This window comes from Notolabrus celidotus, chromosome 23, assembly GCF_009762535.1.
Source record: "Notolabrus celidotus isolate fNotCel1 chromosome 23, fNotCel1.pri, whole genome shotgun sequence".
NCBI lineage: Eukaryota > Metazoa > Chordata > Actinopteri > Labriformes > Labridae > Notolabrus > Notolabrus celidotus.
The window spans coordinates 17008626-17027632 of NC_048294.1; the positions used below are offsets into that span (position 1 = coordinate 17008626).

A 19007-nucleotide genomic window follows, 5' to 3' on the forward strand; every position below is an offset into this window, starting at 1 on the left:
TGATTGTAAAAAACAAGTCCAAATCCCATGAACCCAGCCGTGTTCAATATAACAGATCCAATTAGATTAACTGCACATTTCTATAATTAAACACTGAAATAAAACCATTTGTTAATTCCTATTCTTATCCTGAATAATTATCTGAATACAAAGATTTTTTGTCAAGTCTACAGACTTACAAGTAAATTCCTTGAACTCCTGGAACACTTTTGGGTACATGGCTGCTGACATCACATCCTCAGGGGTGATCTCTTCCCCGTGAGCAGCTCTCAGCCCCTCCTCCAGGGCCTTGAAGTCCATCGCTGGCAGAGAGGCGCCAGGGCGACCCTCAATACGGTTGAGGTTCTTCAGCACCTGGAATGAGAGGTAAATAAGTGAGTCATACATGCATTGTTTTCTGAATGTTTAATCGCTCATCATATCCCCATGAGACTGTGAAGCATGTGGGATGTACAAAGCGCTGGTAAAACCTTCACACTGAACTTCACAACAACACGTCTACATCAAAGCTGCACCCTGACAAAAAAACACTGAAGTGACAGAGACACTTGGGATGAGAGGCGGAGGAAGATGGAGGGGGGGGGGGCTGTTTTGAAGGGTGGAAGAAGAGATGGAGAGAAACACTTGAATCGGAGCAAATATAACACTTGATACAACTTATTTTTTATTTGCATGAAGTAGCACCCAGTGTTGGGCTAAGATCTGCACTGATATCCACTTTAGTCGCCTCCATCTTGCCCTTTCTTTTAATTCATCCTTTTTCTCCCCACTCAAGTACCATCAGCCTATCACAGACCACGGCAGTTGTTGCTGCGTGTGTGACACATCATTCTTGCTCCTTCTTTGAAAAAAGGGACAAAACAGACGAATGAAAGACAGAAAGGAGGGGGATAATTGAGGAAAGTGGAGGCTGCTCTAAGACTACTGATTGGACATGTTATCTTCCCACACAGTTGCTGATATCTGAAACAACTTGTAGAGACAATCGATCTGAGGCTGCTAATAACACCCAGTGAAGAGATTATGTTGGGACAAGGGAACTGTGCCTAATGACAGCTGTTTTGTTTTTGTGTTTTGATTTCTTCAGCTCTTGATGATGAGTTTAGCATGTTCAGAAGAAGGAAGAGACAGCTGCAAAAATCCCCATTAACACGCCTCTTTGGTTTGATTCAGTGCTTAAAGTTTCTTGAAATAAAAATAAAAAGCTAGTTCAAATGATTTCTGCTGCCTACCTGTGAGTGTGTGTGTGAGTATGTGTGTGCTCACATGATGTTAAATTAATAGTCACCTAAGCTAACATGCTAATTACTGTATTGGTAATGTTTATTCTGTTTCTCACTCACTGACACTTGAAGCACAACGTCATCTGCATAGCATTAAACGTTCCACTGATCACACATCTGTGCGCGTACATCCATGTAATGTTTGTAAATGTATGTGTGCAGAGCTGAGTTCCACTCGGTGTGTCTTTCCCGTCTTCACTCGTCTTTGTGTATGCGTGACATATCAGCACATTTATGAGTGTGTGTGCGTGCCTCCCGGAAATCTCCAGACAAAAGGGCCCTGTGCAATGCTATTAGTCACACAGCTAACAGTTCAAAGATAGCTGACTCATTTGTGTGTGTGAGAGAAAGACACTTCAAAGATGGCAGCCTCATTGGAGTCCCTGCTCATTAACATTGTGTCCTCTGAGGATGTCTTACACCTAGACTGCTTGATTGTTAAAGTGTGAGACACAGACAGATAGTGACTGTGTGTGTGTTTCTGTGCGTGTGTGAGAGCGAAACAGTGCTTCTACATGAACAATAGGAAGGGAAGATAAACTCTTTGTTCAAGGTTATTTTCTTTTTCTCCTCATTTCTCTTAAATCCACTCAATGCACTCCCACTTCTCCTTTTTTATTGTCACTGTTTTTCTCTCTTTCTGTATTTTCGAGTGTGCCGCTCTGAGGGATGTGATGTATTTCAATCTCATTTCTTGAATTCATTTTCTTCCTCACGGCCTCCATATTTATTCCCTCTATCTCCCCATATTTGCATCAATCCTCCCACTTTCTTCCTCTCTCCTCTCCCTTTTGCCCTCCTGTCTCTCTCGTTTCCCCCTCGTCCATTTTCTCCGTCTACCCACGCTGCAAATGAGCCGTGCGTGACATAACTACGATGAGGAAATGCCTCAATTACCACTTTGTGTCGTGAAAAGTTTTCCCCATGCATGCAAACAACTTGTGTGCATGAGGGAGTCTCTGTGATATAATGCTGGAATGACTGCTCACTTACTAATTAATGCCACCAAAGCTCCATTAAAGAAACATCACTTGTTCTATGCTGCCAGCATAAAAATAACCTTCAGCTACAGCACACAGGGATGCAGATATCTGCCTCTCTAGCATGCAACTTTTTAATGAACTGTTATTGTCTGCTTGCATGCAAACGCAAACAACATAATTCATGTTTGCTAACTGATAAGCTAATCACACTACAACTTGAATTAAAAGCCACACTCGCCCACACACTTCAACAAGACTCATTTGCAGAAATCTACATTTACAGATTCTGCATAAAAATACAATACTTGGGGCCGTGGACTATAGTGGGGGGAAGTGTTCTGGTTTCTGTTTACATTTGTAGTCTAAGCAGTTCTGACCAATCAGCTTTTAGCAGGCTTTGGTGTGAGCTGGAGAAGCAGTCCATATGGGAAAGGCAGGTGGAACACAATCCTTCGTAATGGCATCCCAGCTCCCATCGGTGGTAATCTGACGACAAGTTGTTTATCTCTTTAAACAGTTATCTGTACGCAGGTGCAGATAACAATCTGCTCTACATTATAAATTCCAACTTTTGCCACAAATCAGCCTGATGCTGTGGAGTGAAAGCCAGTCAGCCTCTAGACTTCCTCTCTCCATGGAAAGCATCAGAAATTGATCCGGCCTCTGTTCAAAACAACAAGCATTTCAGTCACAACAACTGTCTCATCATCTAACTTACAGACTTTGACAATTATTGGACTTAATTCCAAAAGTACCTTAAGTTATTCAGTGAGTGACGGTAAGTTAATCAGATGTAAACATGTGCAGCTACACTGAGCACACAAATGAAAACACTGTCAAAGGATAGCAATCTTGATTTGTACTAAAGCTGAACTCTGAATCAAACTGAATCAGGGCGAAGAAGAGAACGAGTTCTTCAGTCAGCTGTGTGTGATAAAGCCTCTTGGTGTTTGTGCGTTCAATATCGAGGGTCTCTCTTGAATGCAGAGTCGGTGTCTGTAGGGGGGATTTAGACTTCTCTAGCTGAGGAGTTGGCAGCAGTTCTACATGCGTGTTCAGAGGACTATAAGGCAGGCTGCAGCCCTGGCACCTTGTTTATATGCTTAATGAGTGGTCGGGCTGGCTGGACCTCATGGAAAATACATCGCACAACAGCAAAGAGCTGGAATGCAAATATCGCTCTCTGTAATACTCAGGGGGTTGCAGAGTGAAGAAGAAAGAAGAGAAGCATGGTAACCTCTGTCAGAATCAAGTATCTGCATGAATAAGAAACTGTCAACCATGTTTGTCTGCCTGCACTCCTGTGTAGTATTTTTTTGGGGGGAGATACACGAGACAGATTGAGAGACACTAATAGAGAGGTAGCAGACGCGGGGCTGCATGGTGGGTGTCAAAACGGAAAAATCACTGTGATTGTGCAGGGTGGGACAGCCCAGGAAGCTAAATGACAAATATCTGATCATTCAATCCCCCGAGTCTACACCAGTGTGGTGGGACAGGGTGGACAAGGACAATTTGATGGTGAGGGTGAGAGGAGGACAGTGGTGAGTTTCTCAGAGAGGTGAACAAAGAAAGGAAGGATGTGAGGGAGGAAGAGATAATGTGGAGACAGACGAACAAAAATGAATGCTTGAATAAACTTAATGTTAGATGGGAATTAGCGCTAAGCTAAAAATAAAGATGTGCTCGGATGGGTTATTTTTTCAACAAATTGCTCAGAGCCAGTAAAAAAGTTTAATAATGCTCTGTAGAAATCTCAGCAACACATGAAAGCACAATGAGCGTCCTGTGGAAAAGTCCAGACAGCGTCTCAAACCAAATATTTCACATTTTGGGCGCCAGCCAGCTCACTGATAATACGTTATGAAGGCCTTGTCATCTGTGGATGTTATTGGCGAATAAAACATCCACTATTTTTTCTTCCTCAGAGACAAAAAAAACTACAGTCTGACTTTTTGGAGAAATGTCAAGTATGCCAATATGTCAGCAGGTCTTTGGAAGGAGATGACAAATGTGCCTTTATTCATGCGTGTGCATTCGTGAGGCTCTCCCAGGGAGACTTCAGGCTGTTGGCCCCTGATGCGCATGAAAGTCTCTGTTTGCAGGGGTGAAGAGAAGAGACAAGAGAGGCAGACACAGGTAAAGAAACAGAGAGAAAATGAGAGGATGGAGCAATACCACACTTTTCTTCACCTTTTGCAGCTGTCAGATGTAACCAAGCATGTGACAGCATTTGTGTGTGAGAACACTTGTACATACACGTGTCCTTAAAAAACCCTGCTGTTTGAGATAGTGCTAGTAGAACAGAAGTAAACAAAGATTAGAAAGATTTGCGTTGTTTGTACACAGGCTTTAAAATGTAAATTAAGGAAGACACCTGAATAGAAATGATCAGAAATATAGGTTTGTTTTTTAAAACACAGAAAACTGTGTTATGTAAGTGTGCATTTCAGACAAGCTTGCCTACCTTAGATCTGAAGGGCTCTGGGAAACCTCCATGAGGTATTCCGATGTATCCCTGCAGGAACTCGACCACAGACAGGGGGAAAGACAGCTCATCCGCCCTCTCCTCCACTTCAGCTCTGCCCAGATCGTTCTGCACCATGAACTGGGCCAAGTCACCCACGATCTTAGAGGAGGGAGTCACCTGAGATGGACAAAGAGAGAAGTGTGAATAACAGACAACATCATATGGACTAAGAAGAGGTAATATTAGCTCAGTTTAGCCCTTGGGTATTTCTTTGTCACCACAGACGAGATTCAAGAAATATGACATCTTAGTTTTCTTACATCTCTGGTATGTCACCACTGGACTTTTCATCTGACACACAACCGAACACTAACAGAGAATCAATCAGGATAACATCACAGTTTTCCATTGTCTAATCCAGCACTTAGTTTCAGGAGTCGCTGCAGCTTCACTGTTTTGCTCTGTAAAGTCTGGCTGTGTTTTTCTGTTTGCTGTCAGCGGCTTGCAGAGGAAAACACATCCACAGCGATTCCACCGAAAGAGAAAAGTGGTGACAGAGTTTTTGTTTTAATGAAGACGCTTAAACACTGAGTGACCCGGAGAGGAGAGCGAGCTAGAGGAGCCAAATGAGAAATGAAAAGATGTTTACATCTATATGGTCTCTTTAATCATTTGATTTGGCAGTCATGATCTAAACCACGCACATAGGTCTTCTTAGTGGAAACAGAGCCAACCTAAAAATAAAGAAAGGAGGAGGGAGCAAGAAAATACATTCATTTAAATCACATGTATTCATTCTTTCATTATTTATAATGGCATGTTATTATGCTAATAGAAGTCCTTATTAGCATAATGGTGATAAGTGGAGTCTTTTTTGACTGCGAAGAGGACACTGATGCAAATATCAACTGCACACATTACTCAGCAGTCATAATAAAAGGAGAAACGGATTTAATGCTTTCTGACTTCCATTAGGGAGTTTGGACCATTACAGAGAAGAAGAGGTCAATTAATCTGACCCACAAACAATACATAGAAAAACAACTTCTAAATCAGCCTTGGGTTTCTTTCCCCCTCATTCGTGAGCTCTATTTGGGTTTATGACACAATTAAGGAAAAGGTTCAAGGCGTCAATAGAGGGAATGGACAGGAGAAATTGAGTCTCATCTCGAGACTCATTAAAAATTAAAACTAGTCCATGGCCCTGTTCCTCCTCAGCTTTACACTCAAACATCCACAGCTGAAGGAGTAGAGAGAACAAAGAAAGGGTCCCGTCTCTACAAGATGCCTATTTTTGTGGCAATTAGTGTGTTCAGCGAATACCACATGACAGAGAGAGAAAAAAGCAGTGAGGGTGAGCTATAGATCAAATTGACGTTCCCAAAAGAATTCCTCAAGAAAGAACTTGACACTCCTTTCAAAGAGTTGTGATGCCATATTATCAAGAGTAAGACATGAAGCACATACGTATGTGCTCATGCGCAAATGCTGCTCTGGGATTACCACAAACCTCCTGGGGATTTATTGGATGTGAGGCAAGCTGAGCTGAGATCACTTCAGTCTTTGAACAAGCATAGTCCATCCTGTGTGTGTTTGAGGAAGTGTCTTTACTCTATATCAGTCCAACCTGTAGGAGACAGGAAACACCTTCAAAGCTAACACATCAGCGTTAATGGATAGAGTGATACACTTTAAGATAAGCTGTGTCATAGAGCATAGTAGTGCTTCCTTTTTGTTTGCATATCAAAATTGACTTCTTTGGAGTCTTGGGTAAATGTCATGGTGTTTAAACGTTAAACATAAGTTCAGTTTTTATTAGAGATTAGGGCTTTCAGCATTGGTGTGCCAATCTGGATGCAAATAATGTCAAAACAAATCAATACTTCAATAAATCAATGAATACAGCTAAGCATTTATGGGTACAGGCTGATGTCAGTGGGCAACTGCATGACAAAAGCTGGCAGAGAACTATTTTGGAGTGTGTGAATCTCTGCAGAAACTTTTATGAAACTAAATGGGAGACGTTAACAGCGCTTGCTAAATGGGTAGCATCTGACTTCAAGCCAGTCAACACTGTGAAAGACTCAGTTCTCAGGCACATCCACAGGCTGGCATGTTGACACCAGTCATTTGCCTTACTCTTGTTGGGAACCATACGTAGTTTCAGGGATCTCTGGATGTCAGTGAGTGATCAAGACACTGATTGGACATTTTGTTCATGCAATCCTGCATTTTTCTTAATGTGTGACAGTGTTATCTTTTAAAGGTGATAAATATAAACACTGTACTTTACAGAATAAAAAATTTGAAGCTGTCTCCTACGTTAAAGTCATGTTTTCAGACCACACTGGTGCAGCAGAGGAGCATTTATTAGAATTATACATCTAAAAGCAAAGATCATAAAGTACTACTTGGTTCCTAAATAAAGACACTGCTGAAGATGTCTTAACATTGTTAACATTGACTCTAAAACTATTTTGAATTGCAAAATAATGGAATTGTAAACATGCCATTAATTGTAGTTTACAACTGATATTCTTTGATCAATCCGTATTTTAAATTATAATTGTCAGACACTAGAACTGTGGCATTATTTGTTTAAAGCCAACATTAAGTGCATATTTTAACACTGAATATTATTAATTTCATTTATTTAACAGCCAAAAACCTTTTCTACTCTAACAATTGTAGCTGATTCGAACTTTTAAATCCAACATGTATCATTAGTGATGTTCTGAATCAGACTCTTTTGCTTGAAAACTTATCTAGTGCACTCTTGACCTTGCTTAAATGAATTTGTTGTGCACCTACTTTAATCCCTCTGAGTAGAGTATTTCTGAATAACACAGTCAATATATTAAGAGTGCTTGTGTAGAGACTTCAATTTACATTTGAAAGCCTATCTTCAGTAGATCTGTCAAACAAGTTCTGTGTTGTACAAAGGCAGCTGATTTTCACTGATGATTTGACCTCAAACTCATGAGAGGCTGTGTTTTGACCTTTACCCTGTTCAACAATTTATGGAGGCTACATTAAAAAACTGTACTATGATTTTCTTGTATTATTAAAAGTAGAGACAAATAGAGAATGTATGTCAACAAAGAGTTCACGTTTTGATTTTTAATCCTTGCTGCCAAGCCTAGATGCATGGCTAATATCACTGCATAGACCTGTAAGCTCTACCTGAGCCGAAGAGGACATTGTACATGTGTTTTCTCATGAAATGCAGCAACGGCTACATTTTCGAAATCGATAAAGTGCCCCTTCCTGGTTCCTGAAGTGTTTCCCTGGGGTCTACATTTTCTATTTCATCAATGCCCTCCAGGAATTGCTATGAGAACGAGCCCTTCAGAGTGTAAGATAAGAGCCATACTGAGAACAAATTTTAATACATTTATCCCAAACCTGACCCAAATTCAGAGCATATTGGTTTCAGCTGTAGATCTTGGTAGCTTGGATTTACCAGAGGTAAGTGACACTGCTTCTCCTGGTGTGCAGCACATTCTAGATGATCATGAAACAGGTCATGGCCTTATACTCTGGCTGTTACGGCACTACTTCAATTAAAAACTGTGTCACTGCAATTAATTTCCCAGTGACGAGCTACATCTTTTAAAAGGATGCGTGTTAAAGTCCCCAATCACTTGGCACATTTTCAAAGGAACCTTACAAGCGAATCAGTGCTTTCCCAGCAAGACACATAAAAGAAACGCTTCCTGCTCATTGAAACAAGCGCCCACTTTTCTGCAGCACTTCCCTGCCGCTGCACCACCTAAACCTCAGTTTGATTGTGTTTGTGAATAGAGGTGATAATGATACATTGCTATGACGGAATGACTGTTTACAGAGAAGCTTAAGAGATTTGAATGGGCTGTTGAAACCCCCGGAGAGGCCATCAACTTGGTATAGCAGTAGAACAAAAGCTCACTGCTGGGTTACTCCAAATCCATCTTGAACTCAAGAAAGCTTCATGACTGTGCATCCCTCGTCTGCCTTGTGCCTGTCTCCCTTTCTCCATTGTTTCCTCTGTCTATATTATTTTCTTTTCCAGGGTCCATTTGTTGCTGTTTTTTCGCTGCCAGTTCAGAATTGTTTCTCCTCTCTTTATTCTCTGTGGTCATGAACCATCCTTCGCACTCTATCCCTCTCCAACACACTTAACTACCGTCCTCTATCTTTAGACTAAAAGCCAAAATTTAAAGTCTCCCTCATGAATCACCTCTCTCAGTCGCCCATCCCCCCCCCCCCCCCCCCCCCCCCCCCCCATCCTTCTGCCAAATATTTCTTTTTCTTGATCCTCAGTAACATCAAAAGTGTTACTCTCATTATCAATCTCCGTCGATGAATCACCAGGCTCCATCGCTCTGGGTGCCAAAGAGAGAGGGGAACTAAATCTTATTTCCAACTGTGTGTGAGCCACACATGATGTGTGAGCTTTTCTATATTTTTAGACGAGGAGTGAAGTAAATCTCATCCTGGTTGTGCAGAGTTGGAAAATATCTGATTTCCTCTACTCCTGTGTGAAGTGCAGCTCAGCACTCTTCACTGCTGACCCCTCTCAGTCTCACTGATAAGATCCTGAAGTTAAGTGTGTACTTTTTTTATTTTATGTACAGAACAAGCTGTCGATGATGTAACTACTTTTAGAGGAGAAATCAGGGTTTTTAAAAACATCCTTCTGGTTTCTTTTCCTTTTACAACCGTGTTTGCAATTTCTGAAGCAGCACATTAAAAAACTCACTTTGCTCGACTGCCATCAGCTTGACTGATAGAAGTAAACCAGCTTGAATCTCTGAACAAAACACAGCCCAGCGAAAAGGCAAAGGGTTACTTAATCTGAAGTCGGCGAATGTGGAAACATTTAAAAATCTCTGTTAGGCTTTAATTAGTCTTTCATACAAACGAGTGTTAAAAGTCTGCTTTTGATCCTCAGCTGTCATGCTCAACTGACTGTGAGAAGTTGCCAGAGGATGGTGTCAGCAGCCTGTCAAAGGGTTTTTATTCATATGTGACAACACTTTACAACTCTAGGTGACGGCTTGTGAAGAGATTAAAAACTGAGTTGACAAAGGTACCATTAGATTTTAAGGTGGAGATAAGAGTAGCATCATGTCTGCTGTCTGAGATCTCTTGGTATTTTTACCCATAAAGTAAGGTGGCCTTGTGGGTAATGTATGCATTTACTCTCTGACGGTCTGACTATGTATTATAATACATATTATATTATATTATATTGTAATAAATTATACTGTAGGATATATGATATGATATGATATTATACTCTATTAAATTATACTGTATTATATCATAGTACATACTATTTTATTATATTACTATATTATGCTGATGATACTAATATCATTATCAATATTATTCATATTATCATTATCATTATTATCACGTCACACCCCCCCAGGAGACCATAACAACACTAGGCAGCTCGTTCAGTGACAGACTTCTTCACCCTCGGTGAATCACAGAGAGATATCGCAGGTCTTTTCTTCCTGCAGTGGTCAGACTCTATAACCAATAATATATATATATATATATATATATATATATATATATATATATATATATATATATATATATATATATAGTAAGATATGCTTATTTTTACCTCTTTAATTGAATTGCTAATAGCTTTTTAATAATTTATATTTCATAGGCTCTTGTTCAAGCTATACTTTATACTCTTTTGCACTGTCTACTTTGCTGCTGTGACACTTACATTTCCCTTTATGTGGGACCATTAAAGGACTATCTTATCATTATCATTATCATTATCATTATTATTATTATTATTATTATTATTATCATTATTAGTATTATTATCATTATTAGTATTATTATCATTATTATTACATGTTATATCATGTTACAATTATATAGTACTTTTTAATATTCTCTTTCTCTGTATCTAGACATATCTACATACCCATATATGTTTATGTATTTATATTGCATACAATTTGCCATAACCACACTATAATCACACCATGTCACCCTGTCACATCTGCATAATATTTCCTTACTTCCTGTAATTAATACAATTTATACATGTGTAATTTTTGTGTAGACTTTTACATTTTATTCTTTTTTTTTTTTTTACCAATTTTTACTTCAATTAATTTTTTTTCTCTATTTGTGCTCTAGTATTCTTATACTACTCTTGCTATTATGTCTGTGTTGCTGCAACAACCGAATTTCTGCCCCGGGATCAATAAAGTCTGATCTTATCTTTATTAAATCAGGATGGTTTGTTATTATTGGTGGAACAGTACTTATTATCAATGTATGTTTATGAGTCAAGGATTGGAACAAAAACTCCACCAAACATTATATTACTGTCATACTCATGTGTTAACTATGACTGAAACTGAAGCTGAATCTCAGACTCTACGCATCTCTGTATGCAAACAGTCTAACGCAAGCAGTCAGACAATAACATTTAAACTCCTTATTTATTTAGAAAGTGATTAAAAATTCTGAGGACAAATTTCTGTTATTCAGAGCAGTGTCATTTCAACACCGATATTTGTTACGCCTAATTGAGTTCATTAACATTACAACAGAAACTCTTCTGTGTAAATTACAAGTCTGCCCTTAGATACAAACACAAGCTTTTCTCATATGAGCTTTGACATTGTTGATGTGTATTCACCGGATGTTTGTATCTTTGCATTGACTGCTTCTGTGTGGGTTAGAAACAACAGAGAGCACAAGTCTGGGGACTATTTCCTCAGTTGTTTCTAACTGAACGCAGCAGGATGTAACATAGTTTGTGCTATGTGGCTAAGCTTACAGCTACAGAATATAGACACTGATGTTATATAATGATTACGGTCACAGTGATACTTCTTGATGATTTGAGTAGGAGGAGGAAAGTCTTAGTATTTTTGGATGCGTAGCAGCCACATGCACTGAAGTATTAACTCTTAAGGTGTATGCAAAACTTCCATTATTGTCAGATCTCATGGGTGAATCACTTAAATGCTGAAATCACAAAAAGTTCAGTATTGCAGTGAAGTACGTATAAGGTTGGCAGGAGTAATGCCTGTTATATTGAATGTTTTTCTCCACCCTCATTGTGTTAATACCTGTAATCTATGACCTACGGATTGACAAAACACCGTCCTGTCTCTTTTCACTCTGACTCCTCACATGGATAGGTTGTCGGTAAATGTGTTTTACACCATGATAACACATTTTCCATCAATCAACAGATTGAGGGGGTTAACTGTAAACCGTCGCACCACAGTATGTTAGGGGTATAATCTCTCTTTTGTGTATGTAAGTTACAGAAAACTACAATGCTGTTTGTCAGAAACAAAGGACACCTGCTTTACTTTGGTCCAGTTACAGGAGTCAGTAGAAAGGGTGCAGATAAGAGAACATTTGGGGATGGATGGCAAGGGACGTTTACAAAAATGGACATCAGTTCCAGACAGTTGATGCCCTCTGTGAAACCATCTTCACCACTTGAAGCAACGTTCCCACAAGCCCCACAAGCCTCCTGGAAACACTCGCATCAAGCATGCCAAAACAAAATTTTGAAGTGATCAACAAGAACGGTGGAGGTACTCATTACTGAGTCCTTTTTAGAACATTTTATGTCAATTTGGGGTGTTTTCATGTTTTTTTGAGCTGTAGTCTTAAACTTTTGATCGGCTGATAAACAGCCAATTTCAGTTTAATTGTTACATTTCTTCTTTTTGCATTTTGAAACTGAACTTAGAACCTTTATAAGATCTAACAGTGCAAAACGTAAATTCTTGCAATTTTTCAACTGGTCTTAACATTTTTATCAGCACTGTATATCTTTGATGTAGCACAGCATGAATAATGATACTTAAAACACACTTTTAAGCTCTGGGACCGATCATATTTTCAGATGCACAATAGTTTACACTTTTATTATTATCATAATTTGCAAAGAAAAGGAGACTAATGGATTAAATAAACAGCTACTAGTTGACTAAAAAAAGCTTTAGTCTAAGTCCAGCTTTACATTTGCCGTGGTTTTATGAAGATGATTAAACCAAAAAGCTTGACATGTTAACTAACTAAAAAACTGCGACCCACTGTTTGCACTAGATCATATCTGCTTGGCCTCAAAACTATCTCAACTATAGGTCATTCCTTCAGTTTGTGGAGATATTTTAATAAAGTGGTGAACCAAACAACACTGCCATCTCAAGGATCTCAAATAAATCCCACTGATACCTTTCTGTATGTCATCACTACCACCACAGCAAGGACTGTGAAGCTACAGTTTTGAATGATCACAATCTTATCTGCCAGATCGTAGAAAATCTAAGGATCCTTTTGAAAATCTGATTAATAAGACTGAACTATCCAGTCTTATTATCTATCTCATTAATGCATTATATTACTAATTAATGCTTACATCATAATATATTAAAATGATTCCTCCATGCAGAAGGCTGAGTTTCCGTGCAGATTCTCAGTTCAGCTCAGCTTTTCTGATCGGATGTGACATTCATTCACACATGAAGAAGAAGGCAGAAACTTTCAGTTAGCATGCAGGAGCACTCAGCTCTCTTAAACCTGTCTGTCACCTCATGTGGTCCCTCTTGCAGGCTTGTATTGACACACAAGACCTGCTCCATCCTGATCCACCTCTTCCTCCTGACCGACTCTATTTCAGCCACTTCCCTCTCTCACCCTCCTCTTCTAATGCCTTCTGTCCATCTCTCTCACTTTCACCTAATGTACACCTCTAACTAAGTGCTCGTGCGTGACTCCACACTACAGGCAGTAGCAATATGGTACAGTGAAGTGTGTGTGTGTGTGTGTGTGTGTGTGTGGATGTGTAAGAGAGTGAAAGCATGACAGTCATTTAAGAGTGCTTGTTGCCTGCGTGTGTGTCATGTGCCTTTGTATTTTCCACACATTTTTTTATTGATACGCAACTCCATCCAAACCTGAACTCCTCTAATAGGCTAAGGATTACAACATCAGGAACAGTCTGCGTGCATTTGTGAGTGTGTGAGACACAAGACACAAGACACACACACATACCAACGCACACAATGCTAGCCAACAGAGCCAGGAGTGGAGTGAAGAATGGTACCTTTCAGCAGAGGAAGAGACAGGAGTGAGGAGCGATAACGAGAGACTGAGAGAGGAGGAGGAGGAGGAGGAGGAGGGGAGCAGAGACGCAACAGAAAGATTAGGGATACATGAAGGAAGTCTAATCGAAATGAGGAAAGGTGGGAGGGAGCGATGGACGAGGAGATGGGATGAAATGAAAGTGGAGAGGGAGAGACAGCGGCCGGGGTGATGAAGAGACTGACAGGGAGAGTAAGGGAGCGAGAGAGGAAGGTATGGACAAATGAAGCGAGGGGAGGAGAGGCAAAAAGACAAGTGCATTACACATCTGCAGCCCCACAGGCAATACAAGGAGGTGCTCCACCTCAAAGTAAGAGACACTCACTATATCTATGTGTGTGTGTGTGTGTGTGTGTTTTAGGATGCGGGGGGTGATGAATACGTTCCTGTAATTGCAAGAGAAAAGTAACAGAGTTAGTTGGCGGAAGGCAGAACACACACAAATACAAACGCAACTCCTTATACTGATGTAGCTTAGCAGAATGGACAATGAGGGGGTTAGAAAAGAAAAGAGGGAAAGATAATACAGGGAAAGAGAGAAGAAGATGTGCTGCAACTGTATGCAATAAAAGTATGCTGTATGTTCAGAGTTTCTAATCTAAGTAGACAGCCTACAGAACCCCAGGCTCTTATTTTGGGGAGACAAATAAACAAGACTGAAGCGGCTAAGATTGAACAGTGGGCTCGTGTTTGTGACGCGTCTTGCCATAAATCAAAATCAAAATCCATGGAAAGTTTTCTATTTATTAACAAAACACTTAAAATCATTAAAGACCAAAAAAGATCTAAATAAACAATGATAATGATGGTGGCAGTCAACAAAAATAATTTAAACCCACTCACCCTCTTTGTATGCCTCCCGCCACACAACTGAACAGGTAGATAAAAGGTAAACCACAACCATGAACCCAAAACCAGAAATGAAGACAACCATTAAAAGGAAATAATCATGATCAACAAATAAGACATGAAAATCAACATTATGGCCCCTACAAAGACAATCGTGGGAAAATTAAATGGCAGCACTTTGAATCAATTGTTTTAGGTGTATTTTTTTAGCCAAAACTGCAAAAATACACTTAAAAAATCTGTTCAACATTCAAAGGAATAACCTGAAATCTATTTATTTTAAGAGTTAGATGAGAAGGTCATCTAAGATGACCTGTTAAACTAGCTTGGCACAGAGAGTGGATGCAGAGGGAAACAGCTAGCCTGGCACTTTGCAAAGGCAACTAAATCCACCTCTGCAACCTACCTAACACTTTAAATCATGTTTGTTGCATTCTCAGAAAAAACAAGCGTAAAAAAGCCACTGTGCCTTTTTCTTGGTTAAGATTGTGTCTTTCCTTCAGACACATAAGCGTGTTGTATAAATCATTCCTCATTTTACTCTCAGCATGAAAGCCAAGAATCACATTTTTCTTTTGCAGATATCATCACCAGCTTCAAGAACCTGGGATGGACATTTTTTTTTGCTGCTTTCTGGCATTTGATGGACCCAACCACTATAACAAAATGATCCGCACTGATAAAATCAGAACTTGCAGGTCCAGAAATGAATCATTTTTTTTGTTAAACTGTCACATTTGTGAAACTTTCATGCTTATCATTTGCAAAATGATGGTTGTTGACTGCAGCACTAACATGCAGACATAAACAACAGCAAGGTTACCTGTAGAGTGGAGTGTAGGATTTTCAGAGATTACATGATTAAAGCAGCGCCTGCAGGTATCTGCTCATGTATATTTTGTCTGATTTTTCTGTTACTTCAGCAAATACGCCCTCCAGCAAAAATGATTATAATTAGATTCAGAACTTGCAGACATTACGTATTATTATTAACACCCCGCAAAGAGGATTTCGTCTGGTGATGGAATGGAATTCTTGAGTCTTTTTAAAGAGTATTAGTCTGACCGGCTGCAAGTGTCCTTAGTTAACCTGCTCTGGGATTTGGAACTACTGTACATGAATAACAACTGATTGGAGTTGTCAGCTTTGTTGTATATTCAGGTGATAATACACCACTGAGGTTTGTGGTAGAGTTACACTACGTGAACAGGGGGATGATGAGGGAAAAGGAATGGCAGCACCTCATTTCATTACATTCATCCATTTTAAATAGACATCTCTGATGGAAAAAGTACACCGTACGCCTAATGACACAATAAAGTAATCAAGATGAGAATAAGGGAGTTCATACTCAATCTTTAAAAGCACAGAAAATCAAACTGGTGGGTGTAAGCTACAGCTTCTTTAAATGAAATTTTAAAACACCTCACATAATGAAGACGTTTTTATCAGTTTAGCTTTACGAGTTCACTGAGAGATAAAGTCACCTTCAATACGTTGGCTGTTAAATAAACGGTCCAGACACCACACTGTTTTTAATCCTGTTAGTGATTCACATATATTTACCAGACTTGTCCACAAATAGTCCCGAACCTTTGCTTGACTTAATCTACAAGTTGCACGCTCTTGGATAGATCCTAGATCCCCCGGAATATACTTTAAAAAACAGATGGTCTCTTACATTTGATGAATACATCCTCAAATATAAACCAGGGCATTTGTTTGCTTTTAGTGCAGAAGGTACCAGGCTTTTATTTGAAGCAGGTTTGTATTCAAAGCAGGTCTTTATATCAAAATCTCTCTGTCTGAGAATCTAATTCTATAATTCATGTTATAATTAGGGCCTGAGCGCCGACCTCTGTGCACCAGTGTCTGCATACATTTTAAATAAGCCATCATGCATTGCTTTGGAGCAAAATATATCCTTTTTTATGCAAACAAGCCCCTTTGGAAAAAAACACCTAATTCATTAACAATCAGAGCTAACAACAGCACGCATTCAGAGTGAAATAATTAGTTTACTGAGAGATGGTGGTAGCTGAGCTAAAGCGTTGTAACGTTCAAACTCTCCATTGATCATGAAAACAATTACACCTCTGGATGACCTAAAAATAATAGATCTGTACCTAAAGTCTGTTAATAATACTTGGACATAACTATTTTTAAAATAATAAGGGGTTAGGTCAGCCGAGCTGTACGTGGCTCGACCCTGAACATACAGCTGCGCCATTTCACATGATAGAGAGAGTTATTCTTATCTTTTCTTTAATCTTAGCAGACTGACTTTTGTTAGCTCGCTCCAGGAAGTAAGCTGTATAGAAAGTATGAGCTTTGTGACACATCTGTCATGTATCAACAGGTCATCATATAGGTGTTAGGTGCACCTTATAGCATGCAGCCAATAATGACAGTGTCAGCCCCAACCAATAATTGGAAGCCGGCCTTTATTCACTGGTAAAAGACATAATGATGAGGGGCCCTGCAGCAAACTGTATACTGCTCTTTCTTTGAGGATTTACAGGCAACAAAGTGCTTCACCACACAATAAGAACACACAGGCAGTAAAAGTTAGGTACATGGCTGCATGAGAGAATAGAGTTGACAGTTTTCTGATCTCCATCGTCTCATCCCGAACTGACTCTCTTGACTGCTGCTGGCATTATAATGCATAATATACTGTATTATAATTATCTTTGCCATATTATATTATATTATTTTACATTATTATTGTAACTACAACTCACAGTCATATTATATACCCATGTGTATTTTTATTTATTGCTTAATCTGTCATTACCAACCATAATCACACCACGTCAACCTGTCACTACTGAATCATTTTTGATACTGCCTGTAATTACTGCTATTTAATCTAATCTGATTGTACTTATGTCTGGGTTGCTGTAACAACTGAATTCCCCCCCTGGGGGATCAATAAAGTAATATCTTATCTTATCTTATCTTAAACATTTCTCAGCAGACTGATCAATCAGCATTAATGTAGAGGAAGCTGAAAATACTATACCCTCATTCTTCTGAACAGAAGTCCTGGAAGCTCCTGGGAGGAAGGTTTGTTTTGTGTCGACTTTAGTGCCCCCCACAGACCAAGCAGTATGTCTTATCTATGTGGAAGTGATGATTCTGGTAAACAAAGTCTCGTACAGCTTTCTTTAAGCAGTTCTATCTATCACTCTTTGATTACTTGCTTTAGTAAACAAACAAAAAGGTGGTTTCTTCAGAGCAGTGAGTGACAGCGGCAGGCATTACCCTATAGAAATGATCCATCCTGTTGTGACGTTTCTTTCATCATAACCAGGCTTAAATATAAAGTTCAGTAAGTTTCATAACAAGTTAGAACTCTTCTCAGGGGATCTTCTGATTGTGATTTAAATCGGCTGACTCTGGTAGATTGCGTGAATTTGTCCTGACTGCTCAACAGGCGGTGTAATGACTCCACTCAGCTGCACATCAGGCATTAACATGAAGCTATAAAACAGTTAGGCTTATGAACATTTTATGGAATAAATTTTAATAAGTCTCCTGAGTCGCTTTTGATGTCAGTTGGAATTAAATGGAAGTTAATGAGGCTGTAAGTCTGGGGCTTTCTTTCATTTCTCATCACGCAGTTCTGTCATTTTGGAGACATCTTGTACAAACATCTTGATTTCTTAATTCATGAGATGGCTCTGCTAAAAGACAAGTCATGAGAATAATAAGCTAAGAGAAAATAAGTTGTCATTAATGCATAGTGCTCTGTTCTGAGGCTTATTGAATCATTTTTTGTCCTTAAAAGTCATAATTAGAGTCATTTGTCTTTTTATGTGTGGCAGAGTGTTTTTGCTTGATACAAACAGTCTTGTAAATATTCTCCATTTTTAATAGATTTGGTGCTTTTAAATTAAGCACCCTAAAAAGCCTGATTCTTCACCCAGCGCTCTGAGCTGATAAGATATGGACTGTGTGCATCATGTGTGTGTGTGTGTGTGTGTGGGGGGGGGGGGGGGGGGGGGGGGGGGGGGCTCATTGTATAGACCTTGCTTTCTCCGCTAACTGTCAGCACAGTGTGGTGTGTCGACTTTATATCTATATCTGACTAGCACACACCCTCTGCCTTATCGACAAGCCAGCGGTGTGAGAGACACAGCCATTGTTGAGCTAACAGGATACCACGGAGGGCATAGCAGGACCTGCAGGCACATTAAGCTAACATTGGCTTGTGCACTGAAGCCCACGGAGTCTTAATTGAATTGATAGAGAGTTTGGGGAGGGGAGAGGGGGAGAGGAATT

General features: G+C 39.5%; 1 protein-coding gene across 1 annotated transcript in view; it reads right to left on the reverse strand.

Annotated features, from left to right (window-relative positions):
• The window catches only part of LOC117807144 (pyruvate carboxylase, mitochondrial-like), a 408892-nt gene that overhangs the window by 20275 nt on the left and 369610 nt on the right, over positions 1-19007 (reverse strand). The window contains exons 22-23 of the mRNA XM_034676222.1: positions 4734-4913; positions 180-354 (exon numbers count right to left, since the gene is read on the reverse strand). Coding sequence (XP_034532113.1) covers positions 180-354; positions 4734-4913 — 355 coding nt within the window. The remainder of the gene's footprint in view (positions 1-179; positions 355-4733; positions 4914-19007) is intronic.